The 19,706-nt window shown below is 52.6% G+C and overlaps 2 protein-coding genes across 2 annotated transcripts; one reads left to right on the top strand and one right to left on the bottom strand.

The window, feature by feature from the left end:
* Positions 1-797: 797 nt before the first annotated feature.
* Positions 798-5,840, top strand: LOC308471925 (class II histocompatibility antigen, M beta 1 chain). Its single transcript, XM_080996237.1, has 6 exons — positions 798-1,267; positions 1,457-1,741; positions 2,338-2,622; positions 3,590-3,706; positions 4,038-4,073; positions 4,954-5,840. Exons 1-6 carry the CDS (start codon positions 1,207-1,209, stop codon positions 4,959-4,961), a joined length of 792 nt encoding a protein of 263 aa, XP_080852363.1. The 5' UTR covers positions 798-1,206; the 3' UTR covers positions 4,962-5,840.
* RING1 (ring finger protein 1) lies at positions 5,639-18,822 on the bottom strand. Its single transcript, XM_080996236.1, has 7 exons — positions 18,677-18,822; positions 17,475-17,558; positions 16,481-16,641; positions 14,076-14,291; positions 10,754-11,050; positions 8,943-9,111; positions 5,639-7,619 (listed from the first exon to the last, which is right to left on the bottom strand). Exons 2-7 carry the CDS (start codon positions 17,550-17,552, stop codon positions 7,518-7,520), a joined length of 1,023 nt encoding a protein of 340 aa, XP_080852362.1. The 5' UTR covers positions 17,553-17,558; positions 18,677-18,822; the 3' UTR covers positions 5,639-7,517.
* Positions 18,823-19,706: the final 884 nt, after the last annotated feature.

The following is a 19,706-nucleotide window of genomic DNA, read 5'->3' as shown; positions in this document are numbered from 1 at the left end:
TATGATAAAAGTGGAAAATTTAATAAAAATCACTTTTTTAAAAAAAGAGAGACTCGCCCCACCTTTCCCAAATACCTTCCCCCCCCCCGCACAGCCCCCCCCCCCGGAACCCGAGACTCGGCTTCCTGACGCTGCGCCGGCTCCTTTGCGGGGCGAAAGTGAAAGTGGACCCGAGCCAAAGCGCAGTGGGGGAGGGGAGGGAAAGAGGAAGCGGGAGGCGGAGGGGGAGGGGGCCTGATTCTATATCTGGCGGCGCCGGGCGGTTTCGGATCCCCTCTGGCTGGTGGTGGTTCTGCAAAATGCAAAAAGCAACGACCAAACAGGAGCTCTGACTCAAGCGACGGGGGACTGGGGGGCCGGGGGCCGGTTCTGGCCCGCTGTGCGTCCTCAGCTGAGATTCCTGCATCGCAGCGGGTTGGTCTGGATGACCCTCGGGGGTCCCTTCCAACTTCATAGTGGAGCGAATTTCTATGGGTTTTGGGTTTTTTTAGGGCAGGGCGTGTGTGGAAACCTCCCACCTGCGGCCCTCCAAGCCTCGCTGCCCGGCCCTCGGGTCTCTGCTCAGGACCACGCCCCCTCTCCCCAGACCACGCCCCTCGCCGGCCCTGCTTTGCACCCCGAGAAGCCGGGATGGGGGGCAGAGAGGGGTGCGCCAGGGAACTAGTCTGTGGCCCCAGGATAAAATGCAACCCTTGCTCTGCCCTTCAGAGACTTTCCTCCTGAAAAACCCCGACGGCTCCTCTCTGCTCGGCAACTGATGACGCGGCGGCGGGCGGCCTCCCCATTGGCTCCCCGCGGGACGGGGGATTTCTGGCTTCTCCCTTCCCCCAGTGTGGGGCTGAGGTTGGGGGGCAGAGTCGGTTCCCCTGGACGCGGCCAGAGCAGCAGTTGCAGCAGAGGAGATCCTTCTCTCCGAGGAATCCCCTCGAGGAGCTGGGATCCAGAGATAGCGACCCTCCTCTGGAGGAAGAAAGGGATCCCACTGCCCCCCCCCACGCAAAAAAAAAAAAAAAATCCCCATAAACTACAGCGAAGGGATCCAGGAGAGCAGATCTCTCGCTGGGATCCGGGGGCCGGTCAGAGAGCGTAGAAACGAGACACGGGATCCCTTGCCAAGTGGATCCCTAGGAGCGCGGAGAGAGATCCAGAGCTTGCAAAGCGGATCCTTCTTCTTCCTCCTCCTCCTCCTCGCTCAGCGGAGTCAGGATGCGGCCTCTCGGGGCGGCTTTGGCCGGCCTCTGCCTGGCGCTGAGTTACCTGACAACAGGTAAGGATGCGGGGGGGGGGGGCGGAAAGAATCGAGAGATCCGGGGCTCGCTGGATGCGGAAGTTGCAGCCCGACCGACCTCGCAGGGTCGTTGTGGGGGGGGGGCTGGAAGAGGGAGGGGAGACTCGGCCTTGAGAAAAAAGTGGGGTGCAAATAACCCCTCGCTCGATCCGTTAACCCTTTCCGCAGGGGCTTTCGTCGTCCACCTGCAGGAGGACTGCTTCCTCTCGGACGGGGGTCGCGCCCTCTGGCTCAACTGGACGGTGGCCTTCAACAAGATCCCCTTCATCTGCTTCGAGGGATCCAGCGGGAGCTTCGTGCCCTGCGGCCTGGGCGCCTACGACCCCTGGGACCAGCTGACCGCCTACTTCGCGGACCACCTGAACGCCGTCCTGGGGGCGCAGATGAAGGGGGAGGCCCAGCGCTGCCAGGGGCAGGTCCACTCGCTGTGGGGACCCTCGGCGCTCAGGAAGAGTGAGTGAGGGGCGCTGGGGCGGGGGGGGGAGGAGCAGCCCCAAACATCTGGGTTGCATCTGGAGGACGCCAGGTGGGGAAAGTGGCGTGGGAAGTGAAGGCAAGTGGGGTGGCACGTGAAGGCACGTGACGTGGCAAGTGGGGTGGCACATGGGGTGGCACGTGAAGGCAAGTGACGTGGCAAGTGGGGTGGCAAGTGGGGTGGCACGTGAAGGCAAGTGACGTGGCAAGTGGGGTGGCAAGCGGGGTGGCAAGTGAAGGCAAGTGGGGTGGCACGTGGGGTGCCAAGTGGGGTGGCACGTGAAGGCAAGTGGGGTGGCACGTGGGGTGGCAAGCGGGGTGGCAAGTGAAGGCAAGTGGGGTGGCAAGTGAAGGCGTGATGTGGCAAGTGACGTGGCAAGTGGGGTGGCAAGTGAAGGCGTGATGTGGCAAGTGACGTGGCAAGTGGGGTGGCAAGTGAAGGCGTGATGTGGCAAGTGACGTGGCAAGTGGGGTGGCAAGTGATGGCAAGCTTATCCCACCAGGAGGCATGCAGCTGAGCCAACCCTCGAAAGATCTAACGCGGATTCTGATTCTGTTCCCCCTCCTCCCCACAGCTCCCCCAAAGGCCCGGGTATTCCCTGTCATCCCTCAGAACACCCCAGAGTCCATCATGTTGGCGTGTGTCGTGTGGGGCTTCTACCCGCAAGACGTGACCGTCACCTGGCTGTGGAACGGGGCCCCCCTGAAGAACGGGACAGGCCCGCCGGCAGTGCCCTCCAGCAACGGGGACTGGACCTACCAAACTCTGCTCACCCTCCCCGTGGACCCCCGGCAGGGAGGCACCTACACCTGCCAGGTGACCCACGTCAGCCTGAATGAAACCCTCACCAAGGACTGGGGTGAGTGACAGCGGGGGGCTGGGCTGGGCTGCTTCACGCAGCACAGAGTTCAGCTATGGAACTCCCTGCCACCGACTTGGATGGCTTTGAAAGAGAATGGCAGCCTCCCACTGGATTCCCCAAATGCCTCTGTGCATGTGCAGAATGTCTCTTCGTCCCCCCCCCTTCTAAGTGACCACAATGAGCCACCAACTAACTTGAGATCTGGAGGAAAAGTCCAGCTGCGATTCCTGCCTTGCAGGGGGCTGGCCTAGATGGCCTTTGGGGGTCCCTTCCAAGCCCACAAGCCTAGGATTCTATGATCTCGCTGAGCCTTGTCCGCACAGACTGGCAGCGCTGCCTCTCCTTCTGCACTCCAAGCAGGTGTCCTGCCACTGAGCCCAGGCCAGACCCTCTCTTCTGTTGCAGGAGACCCCCCCCCCCTCTCAAAAGGGGAAACATTTCGTCCTGCTCTTTCAGGGGCCTCGTTTATTTATTTCATTAAATTTATACGCCGCTTTTTAGGGGGACGGGGTCGACTCCAAGCAGTTAGTAAGAATCATAGAATTGGAAGGGACCCCGAGGGTCATCTAGTCCAACCCCCAAGAATGTCAGCTGAAGCTTCCCTGCCAGATGGCCAACCAACCTCTGCTTTAAAAACCCAAAGAAGGAAAAAATAGAACAATAATTAAAAACTTTTAAATTCGCGATGAGTGATAAGCAGACTGAAACACCCACCCACATCTGCAGAATGCTTTTTAGCAGGCACCTAATATCAAGAGGCAGGGAGTCCCACAGGGTTCGGGAGCTGCCACACTGAAATACTGATTCCTTACAAAGTCAGGACAGGTGTTAGGTGGCAGCCCCAGCCCCACAGAGCCAAGCGGTTAAGAGGGTGGGTGGGTGGGGGGTCAGAAAACCTCCACCCCACAGGTGAGGAAGGCGACCCGCATTTAACAGTTCCCTGCCCTATCTGTCTCTCCCGCAGCGCCAGGCCTGGCTCTGGGCCTCCGGTGGAAAGTGGGGGTCTCGGCAGCCATGCTGGGCGTCGGCATACTTCTCCTTGCCGTGGGCACCGTCCTTTGGAAGAGGAGATTCCCCGAAGGTATGGGCCAGGGGAGAACATGAGCTGGGGGATGAGGTTTTGCTTTTTGCCAGTTCCTTAAGATTTATGCACCGCTTTTTGCCGATTCCTTAAGAGCTATACACCGCTTTTTGCCAAATCCTTAAGAGTTATACACCGCTTTTTGCCGACTCCTTAAGATTTATAACCTGCTTTTTGCAGATTCCTTAAGATTTATACACTGAAACCTCTGAGCTCTCATCAGCTTGGGCCCCGTTGATGGGTGACCCCTCAGGTGGGCGGTTGGGTGGGGTTTTCCTCTGGGTGGGGGCCGTTCTTTTTGCTGACTCCCTCTTTCTCTCTCCACTTCCAGGCTACGCCCCCATTGATGGCAGCACCTACCCAAATGGTAAGAGTACCTTTGCTCCCTCCCTCCTGCTTAGTTAAACTATGGAACTACCTGCCACAAGAAGCCAACTTGGGCAGCCTTGCAATGGTCTTTGGCCTGATCCTGCAGGCTCCGCTCGTGTTCTTAGGACGACAAATTCTGGCTGAGCATCGGGGGTAATTTTTTAAGGGTTAGGGCAGTTGTTTGGAGGGGGGAGAGGGCAGGTGTCTCCCTTCCAGCAAAGATCCCACAGCCAGCCTTCAAGTCCCCCACCCTCCAATTATTCCAAGGATCGGGTCCACTCGGGTCCCCCGCTTTCAGAGTCAGCAAAGTGAAAAGCCTCTGGGAAATCTCTCCTGCCCTCCGCCCCCTATTGCAGGGGTTTCCCCCCTCCTCATTGCGCCCCATACAACAACCCTGCAAGGTAGGGTAGGCAGAGAGAGAGAAAGAAAGAGATTGTGGCCCCCCCAGGTCACCCTGTGAATTACACCGCTGAGTGGGGATTCCAACCCTGGTCTCTCGCAGGTCCTAACTTTCTCAACTTTGAATTTTATCGTTATTCATGTTTTTACACTGTATTTTATGCTGCTTTTCCAATTAAGTGTTTTAAATTTGTTGTTAGCTGCCCTCAGCCCGGTTTTTAAAACCGGGAAGGGCGGGGTATAAATAAAAAATTATTATTATTATTATTATTACACCACCCTGTCTCCCACACCAACCCTACCAGGGAGGACTATACAGCCAGATGTTATACCAGGGTGGTCCCCAGATGTGATAGGAGGGAGGGCTTGGCTTGGGACAGAGGCTGAACCGCAAAGGGGGAGTCCCCAAACAGAAAAAAGCATTTACTCCCCCCCCCGCCATGAACTTCAAAACTCCAACACCCCCCCCCTTTCCACAGGTCGCTAGCCTGACTCTGAAGACGCCTTTCTCCCCAAACTCCTTCGGCGGCGATTTCATCCTGGATCCGTTGGGGAGACCGCAAACTATCGAAAGCGAAGTCACCAACCCTGGACTTGCTGCTGCTTCAAAGACCCTCCAGGAATGCCCCCCCCCCCCGAAGCCCCAAGGGGGCCTGTTGAGCCCAGCACCCTCCCCACACCCTGCCTCCTCCTCTGCTAATTTCTCTCACCCGTCTAAGTCGCTGCCTCCTCCTTTGCAGCAGCTGATTGGAACCACAGAACTGTGGGGCTGGGACCCCAGGAGGTTCTCTAGACCAACCCGCTGTAGTGCATTGTGCAAAGATGCCCCTCCTCTATTCCCCCTGGCCGTCATTGGTTACAATCAAGCTGAGACAGGGGGTTGGGCTAGATGACTGCTGGGGGTCCCAGCTGTACAATTCTTTGATTCTGTGGGAGAGGAACTCTTTTTAACCTACCCGTGGGGCTCCTTTTCTCCAGGTTTTTAAAGAGAGGTGTACACATTTGTATATATGCTTTTATTAAGACTTTTCTTTAAAATAAAAACTAAGGAGAATGCTAAGGTCCCGGGTGCGGGTTCAGAGAGTTCACCTTCCTGTGTGGGGGACAAGATTTTCCTGCAAAAGAGGACTTTGCATTCAAACCATTTCTTATTTGCTTTTGCTAAAGCTGCGTTTCCTGCATTGCAGAGGGTTCGTCTAGATGGCCCCTGGGGGTCCCTTCCAACTCTGCCCTCGCAAAGCAAGCCCCTTTCTCCAAGCCCCTTTTCCCGCCTTCCTCTTCCTAACCTGCCTGCCGTCGTGCGTGCAGGCTTCATTTTTTAAAGGGGATTTGTTGACACAAAAATAAAGGGCAAAATGCCTTCGGACGCGCTTTGCGGTTTCTCTCTTTGGCTTTGGGGTCCTTGCCGCCCAGAGCTGCCCACTCTGGCAGCCGATTCTGACTCCAAAATTTCAGGCAGGTTTTGTGCTTTCGGCAGCCCAGCTTGGAGATGCCACCGTCAGGATTTGAACCCAGAACCTCCCGGTGCTCTAACCACTCAGCTGTGGAGGCCTCTCCCCCACCCTCAACCAACTGCATCTTGCTGCCTTTCCTAAGCAGAAGGGGGTTTTTAAAAGGAGTCCCAGAGCTGTTTCCAGAACCAAACGGGCAGCTCAGCTTTTAAAATATTATTTTTTAGGGGGGAGAAATGTTCCTTTGCGGCTGCTAAGCTCACAAGCACTGAGTGTGTGTTGAGGTCTGTGATAGAGTTTGAACCAAGGCCCCCATTCTGCAGTGCAAGCAGGTGTCCTGCCCCTGAGCCACAGGGCTGCGTCCCTGCCGGACCCTTCGCCCTTCCAAGCAGGTGTCCAACACGGCTGCCTTTGCAGAGTTAAACTGCAATTTTCCACACCTTAACGCAGCATTTGGGGTGGGGACACACATGAAAAAAGGGGACCCGTCTCCTGTGTTGTGTTGTCATTGATCTGGCTATACCTCTCAGTTTGTGGCAGCAAAACACCCTGGTGTTTTTGGAGTAGTGAGCACGGGGGGGGGGGGAATATCCAGTTCCTTGAGATCTAGCAACTTGAGATTTCCCAGAGTTTGCCAGAGGCCCGAGAGAGAGAAGGGGTGAGGAGGGCCATTTGCTTAAAACCTCACACGGCAGGTACCTGCCGGATTACGAGGCAGGGCAGGGGCTCCAACTGCCCAGTTAAGGCAAGGGCTTTCAAGGTAGATACACCAAGGTTCCAGCCCCTTAAGGAACAGCTGCATATTCCTGCGTTACGTGGGGTTGGGCTAGATGACCTCTGCGGTTCCCTTCTGGGTCCACGAGTCTATGACTGAGGTCGGAAGTAATGCCAGGCTCCTCTCTAACGGGTTAAATAAATTACATTTCATGTATTATTAGTGCCAGCTGGCATGGATGCTTTAGCTGATACTCCTGCATTGCACGGGGTTGGACTAGAGGACCTCTGGGGTTCCATTCCAGCCCTACAATTTTGTGACTGTGGGGTCTGCATGCCCACCCGGCCGGGCCCCATCTCCTAGTGTGTGTGTGTGTGTGTGTGTGTGAGAGAGAGAGAGAGAGAGAGAGAGGCTCCAGTCTTTCAAAGAGGCAAAAAAACTCCTTGATGAATTAAATTCCACAAAAAGGGGGGGGGAGAGAAAACAGCTGTAAAAAGGCCAGAGAGAAACATCTGGTCCAAGCAGCAGCAGCAGCAGCACCCCCCCTTTGCCCCCCACCATTGCAAGGCGCCCCCCCCCCATCATCCCTGAACAGGGAGGGGGCACCCATCCTTTGAGAGGGGTGCCATCACGTTCGCCCACCCCCCAGCCTTCTTTGGGGGGGGGCATCAGTCCTTTCTGGGTGGGGGGGCTAAGTGTGCCGGAAGCGGTGGAGTGGGGGGGCAGTTTCAGCCAGTTGGGCACCCCCCACCCCTTGCAAAGCGCTTTCGTCTTCCTCCTCCTCCTCGTCTGAGTCCCCGTGGCGGTGGGGGAGGGCATGCCGGTGCCCCCCTCTTTTCCTGTTAGCCCAACAGTCTGGGGGGGGGGTCCTCGGCCCTCATTTCTGCTCCTTTGTGGGGGCATAGTATAGCTCCAGGGGCTTGCTCAGTTTCCAGTACTTCTCGTTCACCAGCTCCAGCGTGACGGATCCGTTCAGGGTCTGCGGGAAAAAGGAGAGGCGGCGGCGTTGGGAGTGCAGAAGTAAGAGAAGCCCCCCCCCCTTCTGCCCCCTTTCACCACAGACGGGCAGGGGGGCTATCAGCACAGCTGTCAACGTTTCCCTTTTTTTAAGGGAAATTCCCTTATTCCCAATAGGATTCCTCGCAAGGAAAGGAAAAAGCGGACTGCTATGGCTATGAGCTTGCAGTGAGGCAGGCCATTTCCCCGCAGAAACGTTTGTTTTTATTTTGTTTATTAAATCTGCATGCCGCCCTGTGCATGCAGATATCGGGGGGGGGGGGGGCGGGTTCGCAGCATAATGAGATTGGCGAAATGTAATTATCATGGGCAAGACGGAGAGATGTAAAACATGGATTATGGGATAATATGCAGTTGGAAAGGTTGAGAAAAGGACCCAGGGAGTTCAGAGAAATCTCTAAATATGGATATGCGTTTTGTAACATTATAATTCCGCAAATAAAAATTATTTCCCCCCCACCACCAAAAAAATAAGATTGGCAAAATATGAGATTCCCCCATCTGCACTGGCAACCTGCCGGCAGTGGAACAGAAACCTGGAGCTTCTCGTATATATATCTCATATGAAACAAATGAAAACCGAACTACTAATAAATAATAAAAATAAAAATTATAAATGGAGTGAAAGAGGAGAGAAAGACAAAAAGAATAAAAAGGAAAAAGATAGAAATAAAATAAAATAAAATAAAATAAAGGAAGCCTACAGCTTCCTTTTCATTTTTGTCTTTTAACCCCATTACTTTTTACACTTTTTGTGGGCCAGGGACAACTCGGTGGGTAGAGCAAGAGACTCCCAATCTCAGGGTTCTGGGTTCGAGTGCCGGGTTGGGCAAATGGCAGCAGGTTGGACCAGCTGACCCGTGACGGTGCAAACAATCCTTGCAGCCCCCGTTTATTTTAAGGCTCAGACGGAGCCGTCCTCCTGTCGTGGGTTTGAACGACGTGCCATTTTATCTTTACCCCTGCAAACAGCTTAGAAGCCCTTTCAGCAAGCAAACGGTATACGGATTAACCGTTAAATATATTTCTATGCTCTTATTGCATCGTATCAAATAAAGTAGCCCGTCTAGGAGAAGGAAAACCCTGGTCCTGGGACCGCCCCCCCAAAAGCTCCTCCCCCAGGGAAGCTCAACCAGCCCAGCCAGGCAGCAACCGGTTCCATCTCAGGGTCTCAAACCCAGAACCCCTCTACCTCCTCTCGGCTTGCGAGGTGCGCCACCCTTCATCCCTTGGGGGTGGGGGGGAGACCCTCCTCATCTATGTCCTGCACCCCCCTGCCTGTTACCGTGAAGGCCCCCCCGGCTGTGGTGATGTAGATGGTGTACTGCTTCTCGCTGACGTCCTCCAGGGCGGGGGCTTCGGACCCGGCCCCCGGTGCCTCTTCCAGGGCGATGCGCAGGGCCAGGTATTTGGAGAGGTGGTCCACCGTGGCGTTGGCCGTGGTCTTGACGTACCTGGCGGGGAGGGGGAGGCAGAGTTAGGGGTGTGGGGAGGAAGTTGTGGGGTCGAGGGGGGGGTCTTAGGACTCGGCGGTGGGATCCCCTTCCTTGGAGATGCTGGAACGAGAGGCTGGGCTGAGGGTTGGATTGGATGATGATGATGATGATAATGATAATGATAATAATAATGATAATAATAATAATAATAATAATAATAATAATAATATATTATTTATACCCTGCCCATCTGGCTGGGCTTCCCCAGCCACTCTGGGCGGCTTCCAACAAAATATTAAAATACATCAAACATTAAAAGCTTCCCTAAACAGGGCTGCCTGTAATAATAGTAATAATAATAATAATAATAATAATAATAATAATAATAATATATTTATACCTGTTGCAGGAATTTATGTATAAGTTGGGGGGGGGGGGTTTCCCCTCCAGCAGATATCACGCACATGCAGCCCACTACCAAAATCAGCACAATCACTTTTGTGACTTTTGTGATTTGTCCCCACAAAACACTTCATCACAGTTTCTTCCTATCTATTCAAAGGGCCTCTGCTGCATGATACCAAATGTAAGAATTCGCTGATCAATGCATTTATGTACTGGCTCACTGGGAAAACTTCAGAAATTCATATAGACATGTGAGCTCAGCTACTCAGCATCCCCTCTGCCTGAGTGATAATCCCTGGCATCCTGATACCTGAGTGCCAGACAGGTAGCCATTCCAGAAATAACAAACCCAGATGAAGACAAATAATTATTAACTTGGCTGGGAAACAGAGAAATGTAAATATCTCTTTTGTTTCACTTGATGGGTGTTTGGTGGAGGGCAAGGGGCAGGGTCCAGGGGCAGGGTCCAGGATGCTCAGATTACTGCCACCAGACCTCCCCTTTCATGATGTAACCGTGATGTAGTTTGGGGAGGTGTAACATAGGGATTAACGTAAAGGGACCCCTGACCATTAGGTCCAGTCCTGACCGACTCTGGGGTTGCGCCGCTCATCTCTCTTTATTGGCTGAGGGAGCCGGCGTACAGCTTCCGGGTCATGTGGCCAGCAGGACTAAGCCGCTTCTGGCGAACCAGAGCAGCTCACGGAAACGCCGCTTACCTTCCCGCCGGAGTGCTTGCACTTTGACATGCTTTCAAACTGCTAGGTTGGCAGGAGCAGGGACCGAGCAATGGGAGCTCACCCCATCGTGGGGATTCGAACCGCCGACCTTCTGATCGGCAAGTCCTAGGCTGTGTGGTTTAACCCACTGCACCACCCGCATCCCCCTAAACATGGGGGTTAGCAGCTAATAAAAGTTTGGGTGCTCTTTTGTTCGGGGCTTCCATCTTGTTCCACCTGGTGGCAGGTGGGAGTCCTGTCGCTACAGTCTTCCGTAAAGACCAAGCCAACTGGCTGCTCTTTTGCTCTGGTCTTCCTGGCTGGTGTCCTTGTTTTTTGCCGTCGGATTTCTCTGTTAACATACCCCGCTCATCTGGCTGGGCTTCCCCAGCCACCGGGATAACCGCCGGGGGACCCTTCCAGCCCAACGACCCCCAGCAACCTTCCCCAGCGCCTGAGGTGGCTTCCCACTGGGGTGGGTGTGCTTGCAAGCCCCCCTGGACGGGTCGGGAGGGTTCCCGCTGCCCGCCGCTCACCTGGTCTGGGCGTAGGCTCCCTTCTCCATCAGGACGGGGTGGGGCCGGAAGACCAGCTCGATCTCGCTGCTGCCGGACTCGGCCCCTGGCTCAGGGCTCCGGCGGCCCCCCTCGTGCGAGGTCTCCGGCTCGGCGCACGACTCGTCCGAGGCCCGGGAGCGCTTGCAGCTCGGCCCGGCCTCGATCTGGCTGGGGGCCGAGGCGTTGCTGAGGTGGGAGCGGCTGTCGCAGTTGTCCTCCGCCCCGCTGAAGGTGGTGTTGTCTGACTCTTGGGGGTGCTTCCGGGCGCGCTGCCCCCTGGAGGCGGGAGGAAAGAGGCGGGAGCGTCACACACCAACCAAATAAAACTAGCAAAAGCTCCGGCGGAACTTCCTGCCTCATGATTCCATTGTACAGTTATGGTTATGTTCGTTTCTATCCTGCCTCTTTCTCTGGCAGGGACTCAGGGCAGCTCAAACCTGAAGCAGAAAGAGCTAAAAAACCATTGGGGTGGGAGAGCAGCCGTTAAAAAACAATTAAGCATTAAAAGGATAAATATATGGTCTATTAAAGGACACAGGTTTATAGAATTCCCCAAAGCCGGTTGGAAGAAGAAAGTGTGGCAAAAGGACAGTAAGGAAATAGCCGGTCTGATTTCTCTTACATGTTATTAATCTTGCATTATTATTAATTATATTAATAATATCACCAGATGTCAAAGAGAACAACTACCAGACTTTTGGAAGACATCTGAAGGCAGCCCTGTTTAGGAAAGCTTTTAATGTTTCATGCATTACGGTATTTTGATATTTTGTTGGAAGCCGCCCAGAGTGAATGAATGAATGAATGAATAAAATTATTATTATTATTATTATTATTATCATTATTATTATCATTATTATTATAACCCCCCAGACTGGACTCAGGGCAGTTTACAGATAAGATAGAAAAAGTGGAAAACATCATAGAAAAGACAATAAACACTTGTGTGTGTGTTTGTGTCTGTGTGTGTGTGTGTGAGAGAGAGAGAGAGAGAGAGAGATTAAGAATACAGGTAATTACAATCAAAATATCACCACATCAACCTGCTTACAACGCCTTTAAAGAAATCTATGAATAATTACTATTATTGCTGCTGCTGCTGCTGCTACTGTTGCTAGCTGACATTCCAGACTAGATGAACTCTGGTGTGCGTTCCAAGCCTACCATTCCATGATTCTACATGTCTGGGTAATAATAATAATAATAATAATAATAATAATAATAATAAATCCTCTGTTATTAGATTTCCTAAGCACCTCCTTTCAACACTAGATGCCAGGGAAAGTGGCCTCAGCATAAAAATATTTAAATCAAGCAATTTGCAGTTGGAAGCAGAAGAAGTCAAGTTTCTTGGCAGAAAACACACCTAATAATCTTCACTCCAGACACCCTGGGAATTGTTTTCTCTGGAGGATATATGAATGTGAACGAAGAAATAATCTGCACGGCATTTTAAAAAATAATCCCCTATGGCAATTGCTGAAATGTGCGTGTCTTTTGCTTTTAGTCTCTCTTTTCATAATATTATTGTCAGCTTTACCCAGCCTTGGCTGAGGAGGGCGGGGTATAAATAAAAATTATTATTATTATTATTATTATTATTATTACTCCCTGCCACTGGTTTTTTATTTTTAATGAATGCGTCATACTATTGCATGAAGACGATGTAAGAGGCTTTTATTCATTAAGCAGCCCATAGATCCAGCTAAATGAAATTAACTATATGCGCCCCCCATCTACTCTGCCATCCTGCCAGCAGCTGGCTTCAGCATCTGCCTGCAACATGTCAACCTCAAAATCAGGTGGGGTTGCTTTTAAATTATTGCGGATGCCCGAAATGTGCAGAAATGTTTCTACGTGTTTATTTATGGCGTTTTAACCGGAATCATTTTTGCCATTCTGATGCCCCTCCCTCTCCCCCACCCTCTGGAGCTCCTTTCGGAAGAAATAAATCGTAAATAAATTACATAAATAAACGAGCTTGCAAATTCCATCCACTTCTGCAAAAAAAAAAAAAAAGGAGGAGGGAGGTTACAGCTGCTTTTGGATTCCTATAGAATCATGAAATCGTAGAGTTGGAAGGGACCCCAAAGGACATCTACTCCAACCCCCTATAAAGTAGGGATCTCAACACACAGCCCACCCCAATCCAATTAGAAACCAAACTGGACCCTGTTTAGCTTTCCAAATGTGCCAGTAGATTTTGTAAAAGCAGACTGAATAATAATAATAATAATAATAATAATAATAACCTGCACATCTAGCTGGGTTTCCCCAGCCACTCTGGGTGGCTTTCAAGAAAACACTAAAATACAATAAGCTATTAAACATTAAAAGCTTCCCGAAACAGGGCTGCCTTCAGATGTCTTCTAAAAGTCTGGTAGCTGTTGTTCTCTTTGACATCTGGTGGGGGGGCGTTCCACAGGGCGGGTGCCACCACCAAGAAGGCCCTCTGCCTGGTTCCCTGTAACTTGGCTTCTCTCAATGAGGGAACCGCCAGAAGGTGCTGGACCTCAGTGTCCGGGCAGAACAATGGGGGTGGAGACGCTCCTTCAGATATACTGGACCGAGGCCGTTTAGGGCTTTAAAGGTCAGCACCAACACTTTGAATTGTGCTCGGAAACGTACTGGGAGCCAGTGCAGATCTCTCAGGACCGGTGTTATATGGTCTCTGCGGCCGCTCCCAGTCACCAGTCTAGCTGCCGCATTCTGGATTAATTGCAGTTTCCGGGTCACCTTCAAAGGTAGCCCCACGTAGAGCACATTGCAGTAGTCCAAGCGGGAGATAACTAGAGCATGCACCACTCTGGTGAGACAGTCTGTGGGCAGATAGGGTCTCATCCTGCGTACCAGATGGAGCTGGTAAACAGCTGCCCTGGACACAGATTTGACCTGTGCCTCCATGGACAGCTGTGAGTCCAAAATGACTCCCAGGCTGCGCACCTGGTCCTTCAGGGGCACAGTTACCCCATTCAGGACCAGGGAATCCCCCACACCTGCCTGCTCCCTGTCCCCCCAAAAACAGTCCTTCTGTCTTGTCAGGATTCAATCTCAATCTGTTAGCCGCCATCCATCCTCCAACCGCCTCCAGACATGTGGTCCCAAATAGCAAGGTTGCGCTGGGAAGACCCAGAGGAGATCCGAAAGGGATCTGGCTGCGAATCTCGAGAGGAGGTGTATAATAATAATAATAGATTTTATTTATATCCCGCCCTCCCCAGCTGAAGCCGGGATCAGGGCGGCTCTCGGGGTCTCTCTCGGGGTCAGGGCCGGAGACCCCCCCCAGCCTGAGCCCCCGTACCTGTTCATGGCCTGCATCTTGAGCCCCTCCTCCATGCTGCTGCGCAGGGCCTGCTGGTTGTGCAGGCGGTTGAGCTTGGCCAGGACGCGGTCTTGGTGGGCCTCATACTCGTCCCGGCTGGGGTAGATCTTGGAGATGAGGGCGTCAAAGTTCGGGTCGGGGCGCAGGGAGCGCTTGGAGACCAGCTTCTTGCGGCAGGTGGGGCACTCCTTGTTCCTGCGGCGGAGGAAACCGGGAAACCAAAATCAAGGTGCGGGCGGAGCGCGAGGAAGCAGCAGGAAAGGGTCGCGGGGCTGCAGCGCTTGGAACTCCTTGCTTTAGAGAGGGCAGGACTCGAACCCGTGGCTTCGAGTTACAAGAAAGGGAATTTCTTTTCTTTTCTTTTTCCCCTTCTCCTTCTGTGTTGGAACTCCTATTCGGGGACTTCCCTGGCTTTTTTCTGGCCCATGTAGGACCAGTCTGGTTTTTACCCCCAAAAAAGTTTTTGATTGAGTTCTACCGAAATGAGGCTGCATTTTAATGTTTTAATGTTGTATTTTAATTTTGTTTTTTAAGCTGTATTCTAATCAATCGTTTTTATATTTGGTGTTAGCCACCCTGAGCCCGGTCTTGGCTGGGGAGGGTGGGGTATAAATAAATTATTATTATTATTATTATTATTATTATTATTATTATTATTACGCAACATCAGGAAAAAACTTTCTGGTGGTAAGAGCTGCTGCTTCCCATTGCTTCATGCCGCATGAGTGAGATGAATAAACACCCAGCAATAAAAGATAATGGGAGAGGATTTACCCCAGCAAATTATTTGTCAAAATTACAAATACCCAAATACAGACGGTCATTTACCCTTGCTAGATTCAACGTGCTGCCATCTGCCTTGTTGCAGGGCAGATTCGAGGGTAAACCATGATACGCGGAACGAGTCTGCCCCTGCGGCTTGATGGAGGTAGAAACCGTCATGCCTTGTTTTGCTGCCATTTCTACAGGGATATACGCTCGGTATTTATGCAAAAATCTCCAAATGAATCCAAACTTCAATGTCTAAAATACCTGGTAGGGGACAAGGATCCTGAGATCATGTTAAGGGTGGCCAAATTCTGAGCGATTGCCATAAAACTTGGGGAACAAGCTGTGCTATCATAATAATTAAGGCCTTAAATAGTAATTTTCAGTTATATTAAGTGATTAAGTTTTAATTTACAGTGGACACTCGGGTTGCAATTTGTGCGCGACCACCGAAACCTAGAAGTAACCTGTTCCGGTACTTCCGGGTTTTGGCAGTCTGCAACCTGAAAAAACACAACCTGAAGTGTCTGTAACCTGAGGTATGACTGTATATATTTTTTAACTGTTGCTTCAAGAGAAATGCAATGGTCAGTCATAATAATAATGATAAATTTTATTTATACCCCGCCCTCCCTGGCGAGAGCCGGGCTCAGGGCGGCTAACACCAATAAAATCACAGTAAAAACATAATAGGGTGAAAAGAGGGGAGGGGAGGAAAAGGGGGGGAAACCCCAATTTAAAATACAGGTTAAAATGCAATTTAAAATGCAGCCTCCTTTTAAAGTAGCTGATAAATCAAGACCATAAGGGGAGGGAAACATAAGGGTCAGACTGAGTCCAAACCAAAGGCCAGGCGGAACAGCTCTGTCTTGCAGGCCCTGCGGAAAGATGTCAAGTCCCGCAGGGCCCTAGTCTCTTGGGACAGAGCGTTCCACCAAGTCGGGGCCAGTGATGAATAGGCCCTGGCCTTAGTTGAGACCAAGCTAACCACCTTGCAGATTGGGACCTCCAAAATGTTGTCATTTGTGGACCTTAACGTCCTCCGCAGGGCATACCAGGAGAGGCGGTCCCATAGGTACGTGGGTCCTAGGCTGTACAGTGGTGCCTTGCAAGACAAAATTAATCCGTTCCGCGAGTGTCTTCGTCTAGCGGTTTTTTCGTCTTGCGAAGCAACCCTATTAGCGGCTTAGCGGATTAGCGCTATTAGCAGTTTAGCGGCTATTAAAGGCTTATCGGCTTAGCGGATTAGCTGCTAAAAGGCTATTAAAGGCTTAGCGGCTTAGAAAAAGGGGGGGGAGCAAAAAAAAATCTCAAGACTCGCAAGACATTTTCGTCTTGCGAAGCAAGCCCATAGGGAAATTCGTCCTGCGAAGCAACTCAAAAACGGAAAACCCTTTCGTCTAGCGGGTTTTCCGTCTTGTGAGGCATTCGTCTTGCGGGGCACCACTGTATAGGGATCATGGATTTCGGACCAGGTATCCATTTGTAGTCGGGCCAAATTCGCCACTAGCCCCGGACAGCTTGGGACCAGCTCACTTGCGGGAACTCAGGATGGGCCTTTCTGGGACCTGCCTCTCTGCCGCCCCCCTGAATGCCACCCCCCGGGCCCCACGCACCCGCTCCGCAGGGCCGTCACGATGCAGTCGGAGCAGAATCGGTGCAGGCACTCCTTGGTGGTCATGGTGTGCTTGAGCATGTCCAGGCAGATGGGGCACATCAGCTCGCTGTGGAGGCTTCGAGGGGAGACGGCAATCTCCGTCCCATCCATTACGGCCTCCTGAAAAAGAGAGAGCTTCCTTGCTGAGCTTCCAGGGAGCTAAATGGGAGCGTGGCCGGCCTTGCAGCGGGTTGAGCTAGATGACCGCTGGGGTCCCCCTCCCAGCTACAATTCTTTGGCCGCCTGTCAGCGACGCTTCAGCTGAGATTCCAAATCTACGATTCTGTGATTCCAGAAGCCCACCGGCAACCACCCCAGTTTTTTTGCTGGAAAAGCTTGAGAATCTATTATTATGAATCTACTCATGCCAAAGCATTTATGAACTGCTTGATTTAATGCTTCCAAAATCTCCAGGCAGCAGACAGCATAGAAACGATCAGCACGAGCGCAAAAATGCAACAGAGAATGAGTAAAAAAACCAAAACAGCATTGCAGAGAGAAATAAATATAAACAAAGGATTTGGACAAGTCAGAGAGACTTATTGGTTTCCTACACACAAACGCCCAGGACAGTGTACAACTTATTAAATAGTGTAGAAACTCTTAAAGGAAAGAAGGAATAAAACTCCTTAGCAGGAAGCACATTAGTGCAAGGTGCCCTGCGAATTGTGTTTATTCCTCTAGCAAAGTACAAATAAATACCTAGAAGAAAACAAACGGAAGGCAATTTTTACATTTTTTTACAAAACCTCCTACCGCCACAGCTACCTAATTTGTGATCCCCCTAAATCTGGAACCTGGAGAGGGACTTAGAAGATCTTCCCACTAGACCCGGATATTTGAGGGGTGGGGAAGGTCAAGAGAAAGGGGGCTCTTTCAAGGTCCCTCGTGGCCCCTGCCCCAAACCCAGCCCCCCCCCCGGCATCAGGCCTTCTCCTCTTCCTCCTCCTCACCTGCGGCGTCCGGTGAAGTTCGTACAGGCTGAGCTCCCAGGTCTTGCTGGCACTCTGCACGTTGGCCGGCGTCGCCATGGCGGGCTGCGGGTTCGAGGCAGGAAAGAGAAGCGCAGTTTAAATTCTCAGTGACTTGTCGGGTCGGAAGGGGCCCCGAGGGTCATCCAATCCAACCCCGGCACCGCGAGTGCCCAGCCCCGTCCGTTCTTCCAGGGGCCAACCGGGTGCCCCAAACCGGAAGAAGCCCAGAAGTTGAAGGGAGCACCAGGGCACAGGGCTAGGAATGTACCAAGCCAGGCACAGGGGGGGACTGCCAGTCTGGCAGCCCCTCTGGGTTTCTTTGGACTCGTCCAAACACGGGGAGGGGGGTTGCTCCCACAATATTGATATTTTTTAAACTGGCGATGCAAGCAGGGTTTTTACCTGGGGCGTTTGTGTGTGTGCAAAGCAGCATTCTCCAGTCGCAGACCACAAAGGGGCTTACCCCTAACCCCTTGGTGCTCTGTACATGCTCAGAGGCACTGTTCCTCCTCGTTTATAAAGGAGTTTTAATCTCTTGCTACTCCCACTTTTGGAAAGTCTCAGATTAGCGCTGCTCATTCTTCTGTTTGACAGATCTCAGAGCTGTGGGTTCGAGTCCCACGTCGGACAATAAACCCCCCCTGCGTTACAGGGGGTTGGACTAGATGTCCCTCAGGATCCCTTCCAGCTATACCGTTCCATGATTCTGGGATGTTGTTATTAATTTCTGCGCAAACCTTTCTGAGGTTGCTGCCGCCGCCGTTCTGTCTACAGATCAAGCGGCAACGAACTCTTATGATACGTCTGTATATAAAAGGTAAGCGCGCGCCCTCGGACTCTGCACGTGCTCAGGGGTAACCCCACCCGCCTCCCCCTTCCGTCAAACTTCACGAAGCGGAGGAACGGGACTGGGGGGGTTCCGCGGGAAGATTCGGAGCTGCACTCTGCACGTGCTCAGAGACACCCCCCAGTCCTGTGCCAAAGGGGGGGGGGACACACAAACCAGCCCCGAATCGGAGCAGCGTTGCAGCCCAGTGGCTGCGGGGCTGGAGGAGGGCGCGCTTGGCTCTCCTTTGGGGGCGGGACGGGGGCGCCCCCAAGACCCCTCCGCCCCCGGCCCCAGGGAGGGGCTCCGGGGCTCCCTCTGCCCCCCCCCCACTCCGGGAGGGGGATCCCCCTACCTGCTGGGATCCCCGGGATCCCCGGAGGCGCCTCTCCGTCTCCTTCTCCGTCTTCCTCCTCCTCCTTCTCCTCCTCCGGAGGCGGGAGAGGGTGGGAACCTCCGAGGTCGCGTCACTTCCTCTCTCCGCCCCCGCGCCGACGTCACAGAGCACGAAAGGGAGAAGGGGGTCTCCCCACCCCCCGCCCCGCCTCCCCCGCCCGCCCGCCCGCGCGCGGGGCAGGCAGGCAGGCAGGCAGGCGGGCGGCTGCTCGTCCGGTGAAGCCCGGGAGCTGCACCGGTGGGGTGGCTGGCTGGCTGACTGGGGGCGGAAAGGGGCCAGAAGAGAGGAAGGAGGGCACACACCCCGCCCCCCACTTTAGTGGGGCGGACCCCCACCCCCAAGACAGCTTCCCCGGGTGGACAGCAGCCTGCGCCGGGGATGGATCCGTCCCGGGTCACTTGGGGCAGATTTAAAGCGACGCTTTTCATTGAATCGCAGAATTGAGGAGTTGCGTGGAACCCCCAGGGGTCATCCATCCCAACCCCCGCGACCCAATCTCCCCCTGCCTCCTCCTCCTGCTTCTTTTTCCGCTCGATTTGTGACTCAGCCTCCGAGCGGCTCGCCGGAAATATTTACATGACCGGCGAAAAGGATGGAGAAGCCTTGAGCAGAATCAAAAGCAGAAGAAATGTGCTTTGACTTACTTATTTTTACTTAATTACTTATGTGCTTGCGATTTATTTAGGAAAACCCAGAAACCGCTTGACTGCGGAAAACCTCAAAGCGGCTTACCGGAAAAGACCCTAAGATTATCAATTTTAAAATACCTATTATTTATTGGAAAAATAAAAAGCACGTAATTACAGCCTTGCACAGAGTCAGATCCGACACAAAAAAGAAGAAAATTGATTATCAATAAGGTTAATGAGATGATCAACGAAGTTAATCAACTGTGACTACTTGGCATTTTTGAAAAGTTGAAATAACAGTCGGCCAAAAACAGATTTATTTGGGGTGGGGGCGGGTTATCGGGTTGTTCCTGTTTTTG

This window comes from Podarcis pityusensis, assembly GCF_964106645.2.
Source record: "Podarcis pityusensis genome assembly, chromosome: 2".
In the NCBI taxonomy this organism is placed as follows: Eukaryota; Metazoa; Chordata; class Lepidosauria; order Squamata; family Lacertidae; genus Podarcis; species Podarcis pityusensis.
Note: the sequence above shows the minus strand (reverse complement) of the source record. Positions and strands in the feature narration are given on the sequence as shown.